This window comes from Siniperca chuatsi, linkage group LG15, assembly GCF_020085105.1.
Source record: "Siniperca chuatsi isolate FFG_IHB_CAS linkage group LG15, ASM2008510v1, whole genome shotgun sequence".
NCBI classification, from domain to species: Eukaryota; Metazoa; Chordata; class Actinopteri; order Centrarchiformes; family Sinipercidae; genus Siniperca; species Siniperca chuatsi.
In genome coordinates this window covers 27,627,591-27,650,357 of record NC_058056.1, presented here as the reverse complement: position 1 = coordinate 27,650,357, position 22,767 = coordinate 27,627,591, and the positions used below count along the sequence as shown (strand labels likewise).

The following is a 22,767-nucleotide window of genomic DNA, read 5'->3' as shown; positions in this document are numbered from 1 at the left end:
ACTTAGTTTAATTGAGTAAACACACTCTCAGCCACACACACACACACACACACACACACACACACACACACACTCCCTGCCTCTCCACAAATTAAAAGTTGAGTCTTGGACCTTGAGAAGTTCCCGTGTTATCGCCGCTGTGACAGACAGATAGCAGAGAGGAGCGCTTTATTTGTCGTCCGGAGCCGCCCTGTCCTCTGCTGCCGTTATCTGAACAGCTCCGGCTCCCATTGTAAACAGCCCCGTCCTCATTAAGAAGCCTAATTAGAAAACTCTAATAATAATAGCCTGTGATTGGCTATTGTGTACTCTAAAGATTTCATTTAGAGCCGCGGCGAGCGGGCGGCGGTTTAATAAAACTTAACCAAACGGATAATTTTGCTTTAGTAATAATCCTCCGCCTCTGAAAAGTTCTTTGTTTGCCTCAAGTGGTTTTATTGCTTTTCTTTAAAAAACACTCATGACATTGATTTAATTAATTTGAGCACTTTTACTAAATCCATTGTGACTAATTCTCCCAGTGAGCGCGGAGTTTAGAGGATGTGCTGTATGGAAATCATTTAGCAGGTCTGACAAAAAGACAGAAGCACTTGGAGACTGTGAGCGAATACTGAGCTGAGGCTGCAGCTGCACACTAACGCTCCACACGTTACTGAAGGAAACTGATTTCCATCATGTTACTGTTCCTCACTACAACAGCAACACACTGTGTTTTCTTTATGGTCGGAGGAATACAGCTTTGTAATGAACGGTCCTCTCGTGTGTGCAGGAGTTGCCACTGGTCTCACACTGTAGTGGCTACACACACAGGAAGCCCACAGTAGAAGAAGAAAGCAGGAACAGCTGAAGGTGACAGTGGCTGTATGTCGCCACCATACAGCATGTGTGCTGTTTTCTAAATGTTCTTCTGGTCTTCATAAATACACTGGTTATCTGATTCCTGCTGGGTTTTAAAAGGAGGCGGAAAGACAGTGATTGGATCTGGGGTCCGTCTGACCAATGAGCCAATCATCAACAAGGAGCCACGCGCCGGGTCTGCGCACAGGCCACAATAACGACCCCCCTTTCAGCTTATTTAGAAAAAGCAACAGAGAACTTGAGGTCTGCACAGCTGCTCAAAAACTTTTTTCTTTTCCTTAAATCTCCCAGGTACCGGTCCATTTACAAACTGTACTCACTAGATTCAAAACTTAAAACCAACGAGTTACACAGAATGATTTGAGGAGGATGGAAGAAAGAGGTGAATGACTGGAGCGTGTACTACGAGCGATTGGTGTGTGTGCGTGTGTGTATTCTGCCAGATCTGACCTTTTGCCTTCTGTCCTGGAGTCCAAGTGACATTTCAAATGCAAATACAAAAAACACGCTTCCCCACCGAACACACACACACACACACACTCATTGAGTTTGTCCTTGGGCGGCAGCCGCTGCCGATGGCCGCTCTAAATGACATTAAACGTAGGTGACTGTAAACTTGGGTAATTATGATAAATGTGAGCGATTATGACGAATTATTCCCCTCCATTGTGCTAATAGCGTAATTAGCAACAATAATCAAAGACTTATGATGTTGAAATAAGGGGACGCCGCGGACAATTACACTGCAAGGAGCTAATAATGGAGAACTTATGGTGTTTTCCTGGAGGGCAGTATTACTGTTACTTCCAGAAGGACTTGGGTGTTTTTCTAACTAATTTTTCTCTCTGATGAGAGAAAATTGAAATAAATACTCAATTAACTGCAAGCTTTTCTGTTTGATGGCGTGAATGTGAATGAAATTAAGTGCAGACAGCAGGCAGGTTGTTCAAAGGCAAACCACCGCAGGTACTGGTCTGTCCTTTAAGTCAAATATCATAACAGAAGTTTAGATATAGAAGATATTTGGCAAGAAAGGAGAGAAATACTGAGAATTGTTTTAAATTAATAATACATTTTGTGTTTGTATCAGGGTATTCTGAACATGAGTGTTAAGGCAAAGAAAGTCTGAACCGAACTGTATTGAAGCCTAAAAGCAAAACAAATCATTAGAGCAGCAAAGAACAAAGCTTGAGTTTAGATAATAAGGGACAAAAGGAAATGAGGGATGTAAAAACTCATAATTTCCACTGTCATTTTTCTGTCAATGGTGTCATGGAGTTTTGAGGAAGGATTGTTTTTGAAATCTCGCCCTCGCTGTGTTCAAAAATCACTCTGACAGAGATTTTAGACTCTAAATGCAACAAAAAAATAATAATTCTCTTGGTGATGTATTTTTGAAGCCTCTGTGATTCAAGAACTTATGACAAAAGCCCTGTGTTGATGAGCTGTGTTCTCTGGAAATGAAACCTCGAGACAAACAAACAAACGCAGATATTCGGTTGCTGTTCAGAGACTGACTCTCCAAAATATTAGTGATATTTTGAACATGTCGATAATAAAGAGATTTCAAAACTCTGCCACTCGCGCTCTCAAACTATTTGCTGTGTGACAAGGCTTATCACAATATTAAGGGGAAACCCTCAGAGATTGCCTTCTTTTTACTGTATGGGTTATGATATCAGGTCATGTTTATGGAAGCCTTAGTTTACATGGCTCAGTGTAGTAATGAATAATTAGAGATGTTGGCTTCATAACAAGTGGGAATGGTGCATGTATTTTTGTTGTTCCATATATGTTTTTTTCAGTCAGCAGCTGATCAACAACATGATGACACATCTGACAAAAGCTAAAGTTGACTAAACATTAACAGCGATGGATTACGTATGATGTATGATTTGATCTGTTTCCACACCAGGTCCAAGCCGAAATTCTGATGCAAAAAAGGTAAAAAATGTGTTTAATGTGTGTTTAAATTTCACACAGCTACAATGAACACGAAGCCTGAGACACAGCTGCGCACTTCTTTTGGTTCCATTTTGAACCAAGCGCCAGATGAGATGAGATTTTGCTTTTCATGCTTGTTAACAAGGGAAAAAGACAGTTGTGGGTTCAGCCTATACTGGTGAGGCGATGAGAGGATGTTTGAGGTGGGATCATAATGTTTAATTATGACGGGACACTATATCTTTGTTGTATATGAGTGAAATTAAGACTCTTTCATGTTCCTGCTATTCACCTTTATCTGATGACTTTTGTTAGTTATTGCCTTTAAAGGCTAACACTTTGCAAAACCACTACTATGATGCTTTAAAATATACTGAATTTACTGAAAAACATCAACTTTTGCTTGAGTCAGAGCATCTGTGTATCAGTTCCAAAGTAAAACTATCTTCACTTCCTTCACGATCAAAATTACAAGTCACCTCTAGTGAGGAGGTTAAAGGTCAAAGTCAACAGCCAGCCGACATCAGATGGAATATAAAAGTTCCTATGACCCTGAACTGATGATATGTAATGAAGACGCTGAAGTGAGAGAAAATAAGAGCCGCAGGGAGAGTTTTTCCTCCTCTCAGTGAGATTCTGAATTACACTTATGAGTAATAATTTTCTACCACTCACCCTTCAGAGCAGTTAGACGCGGAGCCTCTCAGCCTCAGTTTGACTGATATTAGTCAAATTGCGTCATGTGCTTTTAAAGATGACTCTCTTTAAGTGCAAGAGGGTGTTGAAAGCAGCACAGAGCTTCAAAGGAAGATCTCTTTCCTCCAAGGTCATCTCGTATTTTAACTCCAATTTCAATACTTTATGAGCGTGACTGTAATTAAAAGGATGGGGTCAGCTGTCTGATATATTATGACAGAGCAGCCAGCGAGGCAAGCCCAGTTATTAACTTTTTAGCAATTCAGACTGATGAACTTTATATGGAAATTAAGCAACTTTGTGCTTGTTTTAAGCTGCATGGATTCCCTGACGGGTGGGGTTTATCATATATCACCGTTCACTAAAGCCCTTCCCTGAACAGTGATCGTCCAGTGATAGATGCAGCAGGTCAGTCAAGCTTTGGATTTCGCAACATGCTGAAGTAAGGTGCATGGGGAACTAGTAAGAGAGAGAGTCAATGTCAAAAGAGTTTGGAGGATGGCGTACTCTTTAACCACTTTCCAAAACCAAAAACATGAGAGCAAAAGTCATGGATTTAACTGTGTATGTATCTGCTCCTACAAAAGCTGCTAATGTCAGCAAGTCTGGTAAACTAGAGTTACATCCAAGGCTAAACGTTAGCATATCATTAGCTGCATTTACGCAATGTTGGCAAAATGTAAAGAACGGGAAAACCTCCTGTTATTCCGACATGGAAGCGTTTATCCATTATTCCAAGATAGTTATTGTGGTGACACCAGAAAATAAACCTCTCTTGTTTTGTTACATATTTGTAGAAATTTCTTAACAAGTAAAACCAGATATAAACAAGTGGTGTATAGTCCCTGTTACATTAGTTCAATCAGTTGTATTGGTAATAATATAATATATATATGATCTAGGTTTTTTGAGACTATCAGATAAAGTTACCAGATAGAAAAACACAACCAAATAGCCATAAAATCACCCCAGTATAATCCATTAGCATACGGAAGGATGAAGTGGAGCCCGGAGTGTGAAACTTCACAGAGAAACAAAGTCAGCAGCGATTGATCGGAGACTCCCTAGTGCACAGAGGAAGAGGCAGGTGATGAACGGAGGAATGCTGGTGAGGGAGGACGAAAGAAACAAAGATGCCTCGAGAAAGAAGAGAAGGAGGAGGAGGAGGAGGAGGAGGAAAAGGCGATGTAAACAAATGGAAAAGCTCAGCCCGACACGTTAGCAGGCGTGGTGTTCGCCAGGTATCGACTGGAATGAAAACTAATGACAGAGGCGCCTGTGGAAATGCATTACTCATCGTCTGGAGTGGAGGATGCTGTGAATTTAATGTTAAAGAAAAACAGATACACTAACGAACATAGAGCAATGTGTTTATAACAACACAATAACTTTCCCTTTAGTAGTGATTGTTCACTGGTGTAACCATTGGGGGGATTTGAACCCTAAACTTTACGCATAAGTAGGTGTAAAGCAACATGTATACATCATTTTATATATATATTAGACAACATATAGACAACAACGCTGCATGAAAACACAACTGCTTAATTTATTTGAAAGGGCCGGGGTGCCAGTGCAGAAAGCTCCGGCAACAGACCACAGGGTCGTCCGATAAAAGAGCTGAACCTGACTCAGCTTTTGCTGCAACATAATGCAGCGTCATCCGACAAGGTGCTGTGTTGGCCAATCAAATACATGCAAGGACACGTGGGAGACTACTTTAAAACGTGAATGTCATATTTTCTACTGTTGACCTTGGTAACTTTCCGGGGCAGTTAAATCCTTCCTCATAATATTATAAACTGCTGCGCAGTGTTTTGGCATCTGATTAGCATTCTAACTCATTGATCTATGACTCAAACTGGACTTCCAGGAGAGTATTTCATCATCTCACCGGCACCTGAAACAACACGTCGATACCACTGCAGACCCTTTTTTATTTTTTATAACACAGGGCTGTACGCAGGTAAGAGAACATCAGAGAACACCAAGGGCAGGCGACCAAGGGAAAACAAGGCACCAGTGGTTCTCCAGTATCTCATTGTGTTGACGATTCAATCAAAAGAATTTCATGTCCATCCAAGAGTTTAAACACTCAGACAGATAGTCACCTCACATTGTCTGTGGGAGAAATGAACAGGCCTGTTACCCAGGACACCTGATATAAGCCCCACCTCCTCCTGGGAAACACTCATACAAATTCATAGCCCCTGCTGGCCCCTCCTCCTCCTCCTCTCTCTTTTTATTCCACCTCTCTTTCTCCAGACAAATTAACATTAAAGAACACATACATGAATCCTAATCTTCCTCTCTCTCTGGTCACATTATCATTTGGAATCATTCCTTCACATTCATACAAGTCCGTCTGAAACCTCTCCCTCCCTTCTCTCTCTTTTTCTTTGGACAAATTAACATTGCTAAGCACTCATGCACATTCAAACACGTCCCTACATCCCTGCCTCTCTTTCCATCTCTCTCTCTAGACAAATTAGCATGGGAGAACAAACACCTTTATCCTCATCCCCTCCTCCTTTTCTTTCACTCTCTTTCTCTCTGGTCAAATTAACTTTGGGAATCACTGAGACATAAACCCCAGTCCGTCTTTTTTCTTTTTCACTGTCTTCATATCTTTCTGTGTTTAGGGCAAATTAGCATTGGGAAATGTTTTAGATCTTCTCCTTTTCTTTTTTTTCTCTGCAGACAAATTGACATTGACGACCACATATATGTCCTCTCATCCTTTCCATCTCCAGTTTGGTGCATGGAGAGGCTCGGTTAGAGGTTTGCAGAAAGTCAAAGGGAAAAAAAGAACAAAAACCTCAAATCTGGAACTCCAATTAATTTAAAGCCCCCCTCACCCATCACCAGCACCAATCACCCAAGAATAAATCCGCAGCAGATCTAATTACCGCGGCGTCTCCGAAGACCCCGGCCGCCGCGAAGCCAATCTTCCCCTCCTTGTTTGAACAGGCTGATGAACTAAGGGACTCGATGGATATCAAGTCATTTTGTTTAATTTATAAATGGATTTTCCCCTAATACTTAAATTATCATCAGCATGAGAGAGAGACAAGCACAATGAAAACCATTTGGAAGGTAAAAAGTCTTGAACATGTGGTGCAGGAGAGGACGGAGGGATAAAAGCATGGGGGGATAGAAGGAGGCAATGCAAAGAATCCCAATGAGGAATGTGTCCTTTCCCAGTTTACAGCAGTGATGGCTTTACAATGTGGCACACTAATTATATTCAAACTTGCAGCAGGAAATGCTGGGATATTGGGGAACAAGTGAGGGAAGTGGGCATCAAGGTTAGAGAGTGGGAGGATGACAGAGAAATGCGGTGTGACCAGAAACATCTAAATGAATGTGGATGTATTTAAAGGAATAGTCAGCAGTTTGGGAAATACACTTGGCCGGTGGTTAGATGACAAGATCAATACTACTCTCATATCTGTGCATTAAATGTGAAGCTGCAGCTAGCAGCCGCTTAGCTTAGCATAAACACTGGAAAGAGGGGGAAACAGCTAGCCGAACAAAAACAAGAAAATCCGACTAACACCTCTGAAGCTCACTAATTACCCAAGTGTACAACTTTCAGTCTTTATGCTAAGCTAAGCTCAGATAATTGGACGCTAGCTCCAATTACATATTTAACGGACAGACGTGAGTGATATCAATGTTTTCATCTAACTCTCGGCACGAAACCCAATAATTGCCCAAAATGCTGAACTATTGTTTTTTTTAGTTACGTAGGTGTTGGAAGGCAGTTCTGGTGATATACTTTATATGTGGCTCAAACATTAGAGAGGGATCAAGAACTATTCCTAAATTCTTGACTGTATGGCTCTGAGAAACTGTGCAGCCATCAAGACTAAAGGAAAAATTCATGAAAGCTGATCAGTGTCTGGCTGGTACAACAAGCAAGGTTTCAGTCTTGTGGGTATTCAAATGTACCTCCAGCGATGGACCTATCTATATATGTATCGATGCATCACCTTCCTCTTCCTCCTCCTTCCCTCTGTCATCACCTTCTCCTTCCATCATTCCTTTACTTTCATGACCTTGTATTTCATCCCTTCTTCCTCTGCCACAGTTCAGTCTTTCCTGAGACCATTTTCTCCACCGGCTTGCTCTTTTCCCTTCTTTTTCTCTTTTGTCTTCTACACCCTTTCACATTCCTCTGTGCTCTGTCCTTTTGTACTCCTGTTCTCCTCCTTTTCCTCTCCCCTATTTTTTCCTCCTCCATCTTATCCGTCCTTCTCTCTGGATGGTGGTGGACAGAAAGAACTTTCCATCATCTCTCCACTTGTACCCATTATTCTTTCTTTTCCTCATACCATCCTTTCGTGTCTTGTATTTTGATTTTGACAAGTGACAATAAATTAACCTTGTAGGCCCCTTATTTGGTCATGATGCCATGTGGGAAAAAGACAAATTTCCTCCAGCTTTCCCTCCTTGGCTCCTTCCCTCATTTCCTACCTGGTTCAGGAGTCTCAGAGTGCGACGACGATGAAGCCGAGGACGCCCCGTCTTCATTGACGGCTCCCTGGGACAGAGACATCCCTCTGCCCGGAGGAAGCTTCATGCCGAGCTGCTCTGCCATCTCCACGTGATCCCCAGGGTGGATGTAGTCAAACGCACTGCTGCCAGTCAGCTCCACCTGCAGAAATAAAGAAAGTGTTACTCATCCTCTAATCCCTGCTTCGGTCCTTTCCCCTCCACCCTCCCAACCTATTCCTCCACTTACTCCTTCCTCTCCTCCTTTACTTATTCTCCACATTTTATTTCTCATCTTCCTCTTCAGTTCTGTGTCCTAAAAAAATTGCCAAATTTGTTTTAGATGAATTGTAATTCCTTCCTGGATTATGTTCGATGTTTTTTTTCCAGTCCACAAAGTGGAGTCCAGAAAGTTTAGTACCGTAAATGGCCGGATCGTGCTTGAAACGTCCTTCTGTTAGTCTGAAGGTAAAAGTGTTTAAAGCTTTTCTTGAATGTTGTTGTTCTACTCTTTACCCTTCTTTATTTCATCTCATTTCCTGCCCATTTTGTTCTCCTCTTCCATCCCTTCAGTTTCCTTCTCATTTACAACCTACTCATCCTTCATCTTTAACCTCTTCTTCCTCCTCCTCTTCATTTTCTTCCCTTTTACTTTTCTGCTCTCCTTCTCCTCTTTCCCTCCAACTCTTCCTCCTTCTCTACCACTTCTTCTGTTTACCTTTTTCGTCTAATGTGTCCTATTTCTCCTCCCACACCTATTACAAATTTGCTAGGATGTCATCCTCTTCCATCTCTTGTCTACCTTTTCTTCTTCCTCCCTATTTCTCCTCTCTCTCTTTTACTGCTTTTTATTACTCCTCCCTCTTCTTCATTCTCTTCTACGTAATCAAATTCTTCCTCCTCCTCCAAGTTTACTCTGTTTTCATTCTCCTTTTCCTCTTGTAAGCACTGCTTCTTCAAAGTTTCTTTGCCATACACCTCTTCTGTCATGCTATCTTCCTCATCCTTCTTCTTGTCCTGCTCCTCATGTCTATTTTCCCCTTCTCCATCCAGCTTGTTCTCATCCTTTCTTTCCAGCTCTTTCTCCTCCTCTAATCCGTCCCTCAGCGAATCAGAGGCGGCTTTTCTTTCTGATGGAAACGGAATAAATAAGCTTCTTCTTATTAAATAAATACAGAGTCCCTTCACCTTAAAGACTCTCATTAGTGGAGATAGAAGCGGATTTGTCTTCGTTAATTGGGGATGAGACGAGGGAGCGGCGCCAAAACCACAACGCTACGCTGCACTCACGCACATACACACACTACACACACACACACCGTGCACAGATTCATGTCAAGGTTATAAATACACACAAACACTTTTACTTTTTGTGTAATGAACACATACAGTACACTCACAATTAAGTACACAATTTTCAACGGGATCCTGTGACAGATGTGTTCCATCGTTTAATGTGTTTGTTTTCATTTGTAGCGTATCAAAAACATTGTGCACATTTATTTCCACATGCTAATCTGGTTATGTGTGTGTGTGTGTGTGTGTGTGTTCAGGTTTTTGGGGGTCCACTGGGACTGAGGGGATTACATGGTTGTAATCCTTTTAATAAGAAATCCCTTTAAGGCAATTTAGTCCCCTCATAAAGTTTCATCTGGAGCAGAAAGTGATGATTAAGAAATTAGACCGATCACCGAATCACACACAAATACACACACACACACACACAGGCACGCAGACCCTGGTGCACCATGGGAGTTAGTGTTCATGTTTACACGTTACAGTGCTAATTGGATCTACATTGTTCTTCCTCGAAATAACACGCCGACTTTTAATCAATTAAAACTTGGCACAACTATTTTACATAAAGTCACTGGTGGAGCTAATTACACAGAGGGAACAACGCAGAGATGGAATTAGACATTCAGACAGTTACTGCAACAATGCTTTATCATACAGTAGACTGGGAAAAAGCTCATTACTGTAGACTAATATGTACCAGTTTTAAGTGTACAGTCCAATCAACTTTCAGTGAGACTAACGGCTCAAGTTCCACTTGTTAGCAAAAGGCTGAAAGAAGTTGAAGTTTCAGTAATTGAGTGTCACAACAATCGATGCGTGTAATACGCCGCCAATGAGTGTTGTCCTTTAGCGTAAAAACTGAATAAAGTATAAGCATCCATTTAAGTGTAAGCGCTACTGTCCGTGAAGTTAAAATACGAGTTGAAGGTCAAGCACTGAAAGAGTTGAAATTGAAGTGCAAGTGATAATTTGAGCTGGAAGTGTCAGTTGATGTGTAACCGCTGAAAGCAAATAAACTCCTAGTTAAGATTAGGAGATGAAAGCAGTAGAACTGTCAGTTGAGTAAAAGATGAAAGCAGTTAAATCATCTGTTATAGTGAATAGTGAAAGATGAATGCAGCTGAAATGTCAGTTGAGGTGTAAGCAATAAAAGTGGTGAAACTTTGGTTGAAGAGGAAGTGCTGAAGACAGAAAGGTCAAAACAAATTCACTGTGCTCTCAATCTGAATGACCATTAAAACCAGAATTCAGCACCAAAAGCTGAAAGTGACAAAGCTAACACAACAGAAAAACAGTCAGATGTTGCATGTAATTAGTCTATCACGAGAAAGGACACAAAGTAACATTTATCAGTATATTCCTGCATCGATGCCTCCATGGCAAAGTGCAATATGTTTACTTGGCAAATAAAGTGACTCTGATTGAACACACACAGTTTGTGCCAGTGTCTGTTTCCCACCAAAACACGTGTTGAAGATGTATGGCAACCTGAGATTTTTAATCAGCCGGAAACCTTGGCAACCACGACCACTATACATCATGTTATCCTTCCAGTCTTTTACACAAAGGTTGGCCAAGTGATTTAATACCATTATAATTTAGTTTTTTTCTTTCCCCAGAATCCTTTGTCTTTATGGGACAGCACAGTGAGACAAAATACAGGATACAGAGAGAGGACACAACTAAGGTCCCAGCCTTGGCAAATATTCTGAAGATGTTGGAAGGACAAGTTCAAAGTTTTAAACGTTGTGTCTGCTGGGGATCTGGATCATATATTTCCAAATTATGACACTGTTTACAGCCAACAACATTCACCTCCAGCTCCTCTATCACCTCTAAGTCAATTCAGAGAGAGAAATTTAAAACTGAGACTCGTGGTGGGCAAACTATGAGACAAATTGGATTCATGCAAAAAAATTCCCCAGTAATCTTTCGGTCACCATTGGTCAATAAGTGGTTGGGCAAGGTTTAGTCTGAGCCACTTCAAATTCTTGTCATAACGAGTAAAAAAACAACATACAAATTCCATGTATCACAGCCTGCTGGTTGGTGGTGGAGGGACTAATCACATTTTTACTTAAATAAAGAAAGTAATACCTTAGTAAAAGTAGTAAAAAAAATAACCCAGATGATGATGTCATCAGGGTCATCTCATCGTGAGTTTGGACACTGCAAATTCATAACAGAAACTATCATTACAAACTGGAGGTGCAGAGTTTGGTTATTTACCAGGTACCTAACGAAAGACGAGCTATTGAGTTGTATTATGGGAAAAGTAGGCCTATGTGGCCAAAAGTATATGGACATGCAAACAAAGTGTGTGTTTACACCCATATGTGATAGTTGAACATGTCATTCCAAAACCATTTTGGGGCATTAATGTGCGGCTCTAACAGCCTCCTCTCTCCTGGTTTCAGTCTTTCCACCAAATGTTGAACCAGCTGCAGTGATTTGCTCCCGTTCAGCCACAGGTGCATCAGTGAGGTCCAACACTGATGTTGGGCGATCAGGTCTGGCTCACAGTCAGCGTTCCAGTTCATCCCGAAAGGTGTTGGATGGGGTTAAGGTCAGGGCTCTGTGCAGGCCAGTCAAGGTGTTCCACACCGAACTGGGAAAAATGTATGTCCACATACTTTTGGGCATATAGTGTGCCTCAAAGCAACCTTGAGCAAGGCAATGTTGCTGTGCTCTGAGGCCAACAATTAAAGTGTGTGTTCAACCTTCCCTTTACCAAAACAACAACCGAACAACTGATAAAGGAATAACAGTGAGGACAATTAAAGCATCAACACAGTGTTGATATCTGCAGCTGAAAAGCGACCTGATGACCTCCATGTAGAAAACTCAACTCTCCCATCAGGTTCAGTTTTGACGTTGTTTGTCTGTTTAGAGTCTGCAGATAAAACTTATTAAAACACAACAGACACGCTGGCTTTATCGCTTTACTCGCCCTCCGAGACAAGGACATCAAGTGACAAAAGACAATAAGAATGACGGTGATAACCATGTCCAACAGAGAGAGCGAGAGAGAGAGAGGGCTTTGTGGATGTGACTAAATGTGAGCGTGTTTGTGTGAATCAAAGTGTGTGTGTGTGTGTTAATATCTGTCCTTCCTCTCTTATCAGTCTCTTCTCCATATTTTAGGATGTGTGTGTGTGTGTGATGGAGGAGGCTGTTGTCAGCTGTAATTACTGCAGTTTAAGTGTTACATCACTACTACCGTTCAGCTATGTGTAACCTTTATTTAAAAGCAGAACAGTCGACACACAACAAAGTCTAAGATTTGTGAACCCAGCACAAGAAAAAGAGAACAAACACCAAAATAGTCACACTACCCAAAGAGGCACTCTGTTTCTTACTTCCTCTCCCCCCTCTCTCTACCTTAAAAAACAATAACATTAAATTCAATTTACATGCCTTATGCTACCTCTCAACAACCTTGTGACCACAATCTTTCTCTCACCCTAACCAAGAAGGGGCATCAGCTCAGAAGCCGATGCGAAATGACTTATTTTGTCATTTAGTTTGGAGGACTTGTTCATATGGCCGTGATGCACTACTTCTGTCTTCAGTCTGTTGCTATATAATTAAAAATGTTTTGTTCCGTTAGTACAAAACTAAGCCGAAATAAACACTGTAAATAACGACAACAACCACCTATCTGTCATAGCATCGCAATTGTTTGTGAGCTTTTCTTTTGAATTTATTTAATTGAATTAACATACTGTATACACCCTGCTGATTCAGTACATTATGTTCAGCTTGAGGACTCTGTCAAATTCATACTCCAAACAAATAGGGGGCAGCACATCACCAGAGCAACCGCTAACTGCTGCTAACTGTAGCTGCCGTTAGCTAGTTAGCTCATTTAGCTGTACAGCTAGCGGTCCTATTGCTCACTGACTCTGCCTGGACTCGGAGTTCGAAGCACCAAGTGTGAGTGTTGGTGAACAGGAGCTTTGGACCGCTGGTAGGAGGTGGTTTTGAGGCCCGGGGCGGGGGGACCCAGCGGGGAATGCTGGCAGTGAGCAGCGCTGGAAAGGGTACCAGAACCGGAGCCGGGCGAGTGGGCAAGGGAACCAGGCTTAGCAGCCTCCCAGTGAACATGGCCGGACCAGGACCGAACACAGCATCCAAGACCGACGGAGGCCAGTTTGACGACAGGGAATACAGTACTGAGGTGATTTACAGTAGCTCCGACCAGGACTTTGACAGGAGAGGCGTGAGTCAGTGCCCACCCCCAGAGACATGAGCAGGGGTTATGGCGGGGTCAGCCCCGGGGTGCCAGGAGCCAAACCTGGCAAAAAAAACACCGCGGTATTGGTCTGAGGGCAGACTGGACGCTACAGCGACTCACTATCGCATCTTGAGGTACTAAGTGGTATTACGAGACAGGACGGCCGAGGCTAGCTGGTTAGCATGCTAACTTCAATAGATATTTCTGCAACACAATACATAGACGTCTTTGACATAACGTCACATTCTGTTGATACTTTTAATATATTTTTGGATGTATTAAATGTAAATTCTTGTATATAGCTCCTTTAAAGATTTGCTCATTCATGTTCATGCACTCCTCTACAGGTCAGAAGGAGTAAGTTATATAAACCTCCTGCTCAGAATGTGAAATAAAAACAGAAACCTCTTGTGTTTTATTGTGAGGGGAACAACTAAGTCCTAAAAAACAAAACAGCAAATAAAAAACATGAAAACTGAAGCGTTGAATTCCCATTAATCAGCTTCTCACTCTCTGGATCACACTTTAATTAATATGGAAACATTTTAAAGCCACACACACACACAAACAGATGAAAAATTCCCCTCACACACACACACACACACACCTCAAAACAGTAAAAAACCTCAGTGTGACTTTGCAAAGTACTAATCAAATAAATTGATGTTGGCTCGCAGGGTTTCAAATTAATTACAGCATTAAACATTAGCTAAGTGGGGTAATATTCCAAGTTTGATAGTGCATAATTACTCTGCTGTTAATGATTCATGGGGCGTCGGCCTCCGTTAGAGGCGAGGAGAAATGACGGACATGAGCAAAAAACTTTGTAGAGTAACTTCATTTTCCTATTTCCTATGATGAACGACAAACATTTTAGATCCTGAAATGTTCATTTTCTTCACTTGAAGGTTGTATTGATTGAAAATGATAAATAAGCTGCAATACTCTCTAATATCTTTATATAATACAAAAAATAACATCACAGACTAACTTACTAGGGGGACTCTGAGTGGAAATGGACCTTGAGATATTGTAAAACTACTATTCACAAGGTCAAGATTGGACTTTCATGCTATCGCTGGATTTTAATATAAACATTAAATTGTTTGTGTTTGTGTGTGTCTGTACTTTCTCCCAAAATGATCAAAGCCTGAAATTGAACAAATCCATTTAGGATAAGATAAGCTTTATTGATCCCCAGCAAGTGTCACAGCAGCAAAAGGAAGTCTGAGAACACACGCAAAGAATATTCATTCAAACTTTTTTTTAACTCGGAAATACATTGAGGTAGAGACCTCATTTACAATATAGCCGAGTAAAAAAAAAACATATATAGAATAGATACATAACCTTAAAAATCTAGAATACTACATACACTATGAAAATCTACTATATATAAAGTGACGCATAAGAAAATGAGGTACTAAATACTGTTTACACATAACATAGTAACCACAAAGTGACACAAAAAAAAAATCAAATAATATATACAAATTTGTACTAAAAAAGAAATGGTGAGGGGACTACTTTCCTTTATTTCTTACACAAAAAGTTAAGAAGCATTTAATTAGTATGAATGACACTTTTTGTTGTGCTGTGGTGCCTTCACGTGCTGTGGGAACCTTCGACTTTCAGGACTTAATAGTCAGTGAATGAACAGCTTTAATCGGTTTATTATCAAAATTACAATCAGGTGAGAATTGGATTGAAGAAAGCAATACTGGAAAATTGCAGGTGACAAATGACTTATGAAACTGTCACTTTCAGTTTGAGTACATGTTAATGTTAAAAATATTTTTAAAAAGTCCATGAAGAACCAGCCTTATAAATGTGTGTCTGAAATTCAGAGTGCAATTGCAATTGTGTGTGAGTGCATAATGTTTATGCAGTATGGAGATTAATATGTCTGTGCCCACACATAGCAAGTGTATGTGTGATGTGTATGTTTGTTATGTTCAAAGGTGTGTTTGTGTGTGTGTAGATAGAGCTAGTCTCCAGTTGACAGGACTAGTGTGTTATCAGTCAGATGAATGGGGACGAATCTCTATTGTCAGTAGAGTAGCATGAACACACACACACACACACACACACACACATATATATCCAGGACACTTTCCTTGTCAACAGCTCAGAGGATGACAAATGAACAGTCCATTATGAACTGTTTGCCACAGTGTGTGTGTGTGTGTGTGTGTGTGTGTGTGTGTGTGTGTGTGTGTGTCAGCCGGGCCCTGATAGATTGTGATTTATTAGGCAAAACAAAACACAGAACACTGAAAGCAATCACATCATCTGGATGTGAGAGAGAGTGAGTGAGAGAGAGAGAGAGAGAGAGAGAGAGAGGTGAGCAGATATGAGAGCCTAATATATCATTTATATTGTTAATTTAGTTTATGCTTTGAATGTTTAAATGTGTACATTTGTTTAATTCACTGTCCATGTTTATAAGTGTAGTTCTGACATTGTAGCCTGTACAGTGAAGAAGAATGTCATACAGTGTCATAACCTCACTTATGAACATGGACATGATGATGTCGGCTTTGAATTTCTGTTGTTTCAAGTTTTATGTGGAGTGAACGCTGACAATACCAGCAGAGGGCAATCAACACTTGGCAGTCAGACACTTTGTTCCAACTTTCAATGTACACACTTTGACGCAATTTGCATCAAAACTTCCACATTCTTCTCAGAGTCGTAACTGGAAAATGGACTGTACTTGTACAGCGTCTTTCACTTAACAGCCGCACTTAACTCAGTCAAGTTGAAACACACAGACATCATGCACACACTGCTGGAAAGCAACTTGCACCAACAATACACTGCAGGATGTCAACTGACATCTGAAGCATACACCAGAAACATCCTACAGAGAATATTTAGTCAACGTCGTCGATCGGGGAGTGAAGGTAACAGACTGCTTGCTGCTGAAAAGTTGAAGTGCGTCGACGCTGGGAAATAGGACCGTGACGTGTGTGCGCTAAAGCTCAAATGATACTTTATAGATCCACGTGACTGCAAGGATCTGCAATAATGGAGACTGCCCGTATCTGCAAGTTTCTGCACAGACACGCACAGTCCAAAATGTATTACCACCCGGGCGGTATGCGCCGTCAATACGTGTGAACCAATGCAATATAAACAAGTGTGCCTGTGAGTGTTTTCAGCCTTTTACATAGAAAATAATGGTTGTGCATTTTTTGATGCGTGTCGCACGCAGCTGGTTGCCCTTAACTGTGCAGGTTTACAAGTGATGGCAGCTTGTTTACTTTTGCCTACAACCAGGTTAAATGGTAAGTGGCTGCATTTATATAGCGCTTTACAATTTGCCTCTCATTCACACACTCACACACTGATGGCAGCACGCTGCCATGCTAGCCAGCATGTGGACAGGTGGAGCTGGGGATCAGCTAACCCTGAGATCAGCAGACGACCTGTTCTACCTCCCACCTCCTCGATCAGTTAGGATCTATAGGACTTATGGAGTCAGAATTTCCATCTGTCTCTCTGTCTTTCTTTCTGTCTGATGTACAGACAGAGGGCTTCACCAGTGGGATCAACATCTCATTGTGTGTGTGTGTGAGAGAGAGAGAGAGAGAGAGAGAGAGAGAGAGAGAGAGAGTAAAGGGATAAACTGGCCTTTTCAAATCTATCATAAATCACTGAACACTCAAGAGCTTCTGAGTGTGTGTGACTGCATCATTGAGTGTGTGTGTTTGTGTGTGTGTGGTTTTAACCCCCTGAGAGGGACAGAAAGTAAGAGATCCTTCACCAAGATCAATACACACACACACACCTTCTGTCTCAGTGTCCCAAATCACTAAAGCTTCTTCACCTTGCTGACTTGTTAAAGCAAAAATCCTAAAACACACACACACCTGACACCCTGCTGGTGTGTGTGTCATGTTTTGTCGTTCATCATCTTTCACTTTTTTGCACAACTTATCCCCCTCTCTCGCCTCCTCTCTCTCTCTGAGGAGTGAGGTTGTGGAGTGATGAGTGTAGGTGAGGTGCATTCTGGGTACTTTAAGGAGACACGGGATGGACACATACACACACACACACACAGATTCTAAGGTTGAAACACCAAATCACACACTTAAGCCTGTGGAGAGGGTGGGACAGGTATGTTTTTAACACACACACACACACACACACACACACACACAGAGGCTTAAATCAGTCTGCTGGGTTTCATGTCAGCGTGTTGGTTCAGCGGAAATTTACAGCCAGAAGGCAAACAGGGCTTTCCAGCGCCAGACGCAGGGGCTCAGTGGACGCACACACATATGCACAGAAGCTATACACACACACACAGAAAAACACAAAACACCACTCACATGTTTCTGTTCAATCTGTTGGATTTGTTCCATTTATCAGTTTGCTCTTTTGTCTTTGGTTTTAATTTGTGACTTTATGTATTTTGTCCACAACAGGCCACTGTAGGCGCTACCACAGAGCAGCAGACATCCTTACAGTTCCTGCTGGTCACCACTAGAGGACAATAAGTCCCACACCAAAACAACTTCAAATATTAAGACACACAGTATGCAGTTCTTTGTTTCCTTTTGCCATGTTAACCTGCCGTTCATGAAAGTAAACACTTCTTGCAGATGTTTCAAATTAAAATCTAGTGAGCGACAAGGAGGGATTATGTCATTTTAGCTGCAGGAAGACTTTTAATATGAAACATCTGTGCACGAATCGTTGAGTTTCATCAACTGTAGCTTTACAGCGATCGAAAAACACAAAAGTAGAAACGACTATAAATAATTAATGAATGAAAACGATATTTGTGTGAGAGAAGAGAAAGCGCAGCAGAGTGGTGAGTGGGCTACGGCGTGACTCTGTTACTGGTGGAGCTATGCCAACAGCAGATTAATAGTTAATTAGAATGTTGTATTAGTGACATATTAGCCTCAGCTAGCTAGTATAATGGCTAGTTTGGTTAAAGCTAAGCTAATGTAGGAAAAATTAAATTTACAAATCACAAATCAACATCGACAAAAGAGCCGTATTTACGGAGTAGATAAAAGATCCAAAACGGCGGATGTAACAATGTCAGACTGCTATAGAACTTATTAGTTAGCATCCCAAAGTCCAACCCTCTAATACGACTGAGCCCGACAGGAAGTTTTAAGGCCGGTCGCATCAGAAAGTGGCAGAATTCATCCACGTATTTTCGGATGATATATGGTGCCAGAGGCTTGGTGACGTAGGGACTAAAGGGTTAAGTGGCGAACTACTGTACCGTGCTAACACGCTGGCAAGCCGGAAACGTGCAAGTCAGTCACAATAGTCTCAGAGCTTCTTTTTTCTCTGATGTTTTGAAATGATTGCACATCATTTCATTCAATAAAGAGTTATTGAAGAGAGGGAAAAATCTCTCCAAGCTAGCTAGCTAACATTAGCCTGGTTTCTAATGGGACAACAATATGTTCACACAGTTTATTCAAGAGACGCATTTGTACCATTGACTAGTCTCATTAACTGTGTATAATCCACGTCTCTGTTGTGGACGAGTTTATACTCCGACAATCATGACGGCACAAATTCACGCGTCAAAATTCACCGAAGCTGAACTCAACACAAACATTTTAGAGCTAAGCCTCGGCACGCTAGGTCAACATTTGGTAAAATCATTAGGATGAATCGCTTTGGGACCTTGGATGTGTGTAGAAGATTGAAAGAAGGCATCAAAAAACATCTTCAATTAAAAAGCCTCGTTCGCTTCTTGAAGGCAGTACTTTTGTGTGTGCATGTATGTCACAGGTCACAGGTGTGTGTGTGTGTGTGTGTGTGTGTGTTTAGAGGTGATGACAGCAGCTGTACAGAGGGATGAAAAGAGCTTGACAGCTTAAGTTGAACTAAAGATGAGGATAAAAGGTTAGTACTAAACACATTTAAGTACACATGAAAACACTATCACACACACACACATATACAAACACACTCTCGGGCTATTTCCTAAAAAGGTTTGATGCTTGTTGACCGTCAGCTCAGAAACACACAGACTCCAGTCGACTGCTGCTGACGTTAAAGCAAATATTCATACTTCACACAGAGGAACAAAACTGTCTCGTGGGGATTTATTTTTTTAAATGATCCCGACATGTTCGAGCGTGATGAGCAGGGAAATCATGGTGATACACAAACTCACACACACACACACACACACACTACAATGGACGTACTACACATATAAATTTAGGCAACCAGCTGATTTGTTTGTCTGCTCCCTGTGCCTCTTTCTGTTTTTATCTGTTTTATCAGTCGTCTTTCTCTCTCTCTCTGTCTTAGCCATTTATTCTCTAACTCTCTCTCTCTCATTCACAAATCCACTGAGCGCTCTAAACACCCGAAAATCTCTCCTCTGTTCTCCCCAAATCTCACAACAATGGCGGTCTTTGAACGTTTAGAGTGAGGGCTCCAGACACTGATAAGCCCAGTGTCGAACGTCCAAACGCCAGGGCCAATCCCTGCCTCCCAGTGCATTATGGGACTGTGATAAGGACACAATGGAGAAGCACTTTTATCCTGTTTCTCATGCTAATACGTCCACTGCCGCTTATTCCTTTTATTAAGAAGATTTCATTTGTTCAGTGTGTTAATGACTCATACAGAGCTTCAGGTGGAGTGTGTGTGTGTAAGTGTGTGTACATGAGAATCAGAAATACTTTATTGATCCCCGAGGGGAAACTCCAGGCTAAATCTCATCCATCAGGCAGAAAGGTCCTTGGGGCAAAAAGGAACACACACACACACACACATACTGTGTGAATCTTCAGGTTACTTTGCTTTATGCATGTGGGTAACAGGCACCTTAATCTGTCTGTGTGTGTGTGTGGCACTCCAAAAAATTACATTCATATAAAGTTGAACAAATGTGCAACAACATATATGTTTTGTAGGAAACATAATGAGGAATTGCTTATTGTATATTAAATATGTCTGCAAACTGTTCGCTGTCAAGTATGATTAACATTTTTAACAAGTCCTCCAATCCATACGACCACATAAGTCGTTTGTTCGTTCATACCCTCTAATATGACCGACAGGAGCGTTTCCTAAATTAGCGCCCCTACCGGTGGCAGATGAGGACGGGCTGTAAGGTGAGGACGGGGCTGCAAGCATACGTTACGTAAATCATATGACATAAGTCTCCTGACATTAAACATGTCAACGTTGTGAAACGGTTGCAGTTTGGTTAGGTTTAGGCAAAAGAACTACTTGGTTAGGCTTAGGAAATATTCATGGGTTAAAATAAGTACGTTACGTAAGTCATGTAACGTAAGTTATGTAAGTCACATACGTAACGTTATGTAACTTAAAACTTTAAATAAGTCAATGTTGACTTTTGGATTCACACGGGACACGAACCCTGATCTCCTGGGTGAAAGGCTTGAACAGACGACCTATATGGACATTTTTCTGGTGAGGACAGTCAGATTTTTAGCCATGCTAGAGGCAATAGACGCTAGACTGCTAGACTCTATAGATAGCAATGTTGGTCGGTCCACCACTTTGGTTCAGACTGAAATATCTCAACAATTATTAGATGGATTGTCATGAAATAAGGTTCACACATTCATGTTCAGCTCAGAATTGTAAAATCTTTGGTGATCCTCTGACTTTTCATCTAGCGCCGTAATCAGGTTAAAATTTCCTTTTGTCCAATACTTATGACCAAATACCTGCAAAATGGTAAATGGACTGTACTTGTATAGCGCCTTTCTAGCCTTCCGCCCACTCAAAGCGCTTCACACTACATATCATATTCACCCCATTCACACACATTCACACTGTACGCTGACGGGTGCCAACTGCTAATCAGTCCAAAGAAACTAACTCATTCACATACACTCACACACCAAAGGCACCAGGCACCAGGAGCAGTTTGGGGTTCGGTATATTGCCCAAGGACACTTCGACATGTGGGCTGGGAAGCCGAGATTGAACCGCCAACCTTCCGATTAGTGTACGACCCGCTCTACCGCTAAGCAACAGCCAAAACTAATGACATTCCCATCAGCCTCAGCTGTACTTTGTGTTTAGTGCTAATTATCAAATGTTAGCATGCTAACACACTAAACTAAAATGATGAACATAGAAAACAGTATACCTGCTAAACATCAGCATGTTAGCATTGTCATTGTAAACATGTTAGCATGCTGATGTTAGCATTTAGCTCAAAGCACCATTGTGTCTGAACACAACCTCACAGAGCTGCTAACATGGCTGTAGACTCTTAGTCTTATTATGATCATGTTTTTTTTAGCCAATCGAAGCACTTGGTTAAGGATAGGGAAAGAGTGTCGCCTTGATCAAATATTGAAAAAGTTAACACCGATTTGAAGTCATGAGAAAGGACACATTGGTTTTTCAGCATTTAAACAAAACTACCAGGTTTGAATATTATAATACATTAAAGGCCTTTAATCTTCCCTACCTCCTCCAAAGAAATGATCAAGAGCTTTCAAACTCGCTATCAAGATTTCAATATTTAAAATTTTATCCTATTTTTTTTAGCTAACTCTAATAGTAATACAAACACAGCATGGATAGACTGATGACTTAGTGTACTGATGACCGACTAATTCAAAATCAGTAGCCTGTTGTTGGGGGTGTGACAGAAAGTAATGAGGAAAGATGCAGCACTGAGACTGTACTAACTCCCAGTATTCATCAATAATTACCACAAAAATAGCCTGCAATAACCTGTGAATTTATCTAATTATTATCTTGGTATTATTTGACGAATCACATCATATCCTCGAGGCCTGGTAACAAATGTTCTGTGATCCAGGGCTGGGCTGCGGCCCACGGGTTGGGAACCACTAACCTTTTTGTACTTTTGGATTGGGGTTTTTGTCAGTGTCAATAATTTGTATCATATTTGCATAAGGTGCTTTGGTATAAAGCATCACTGTATTTTGTGGTCGTGAAGCCAGTGTAAACTTGAATTTGAAAAAATGGATGCAAAAGAGAAGAGGAAGAGAGAAGTAGAGAGTGAAAAGAACAGGAGGGGGAGGGGTGAGAGGATCCTCTCTCCACTAAACACTAATGTATGAGCCTGCAGCCATAATAAAAGTATATTTATTATAAATATCCTCCATTCATTTTTTCCAGCAGCGTTTACAGCCGGCAGTAAGCAGCCATTTTAATATGGCAGCTCCACTCTGAATATTTCTCAGCTGAAGGACCCTGTTCACACCGAGGGAGTGTGTTGATTTCAAGTG

General features: G+C 41.3%; 1 protein-coding gene across 1 annotated transcript in view; it reads right to left on the bottom strand.

Moving 5' to 3' along the window:
* The window catches only part of LOC122862015 (neuronal PAS domain-containing protein 3), a 316,717-nt gene that overhangs the window by 47,683 nt on the left and 246,267 nt on the right, over positions 1–22,767 (bottom strand). Inside the window, 1 exon segment of the mRNA XM_044167164.1 lies at positions 7,978–8,158. Coding sequence (XP_044023099.1) covers positions 7,978–8,158 — 181 coding nt within the window.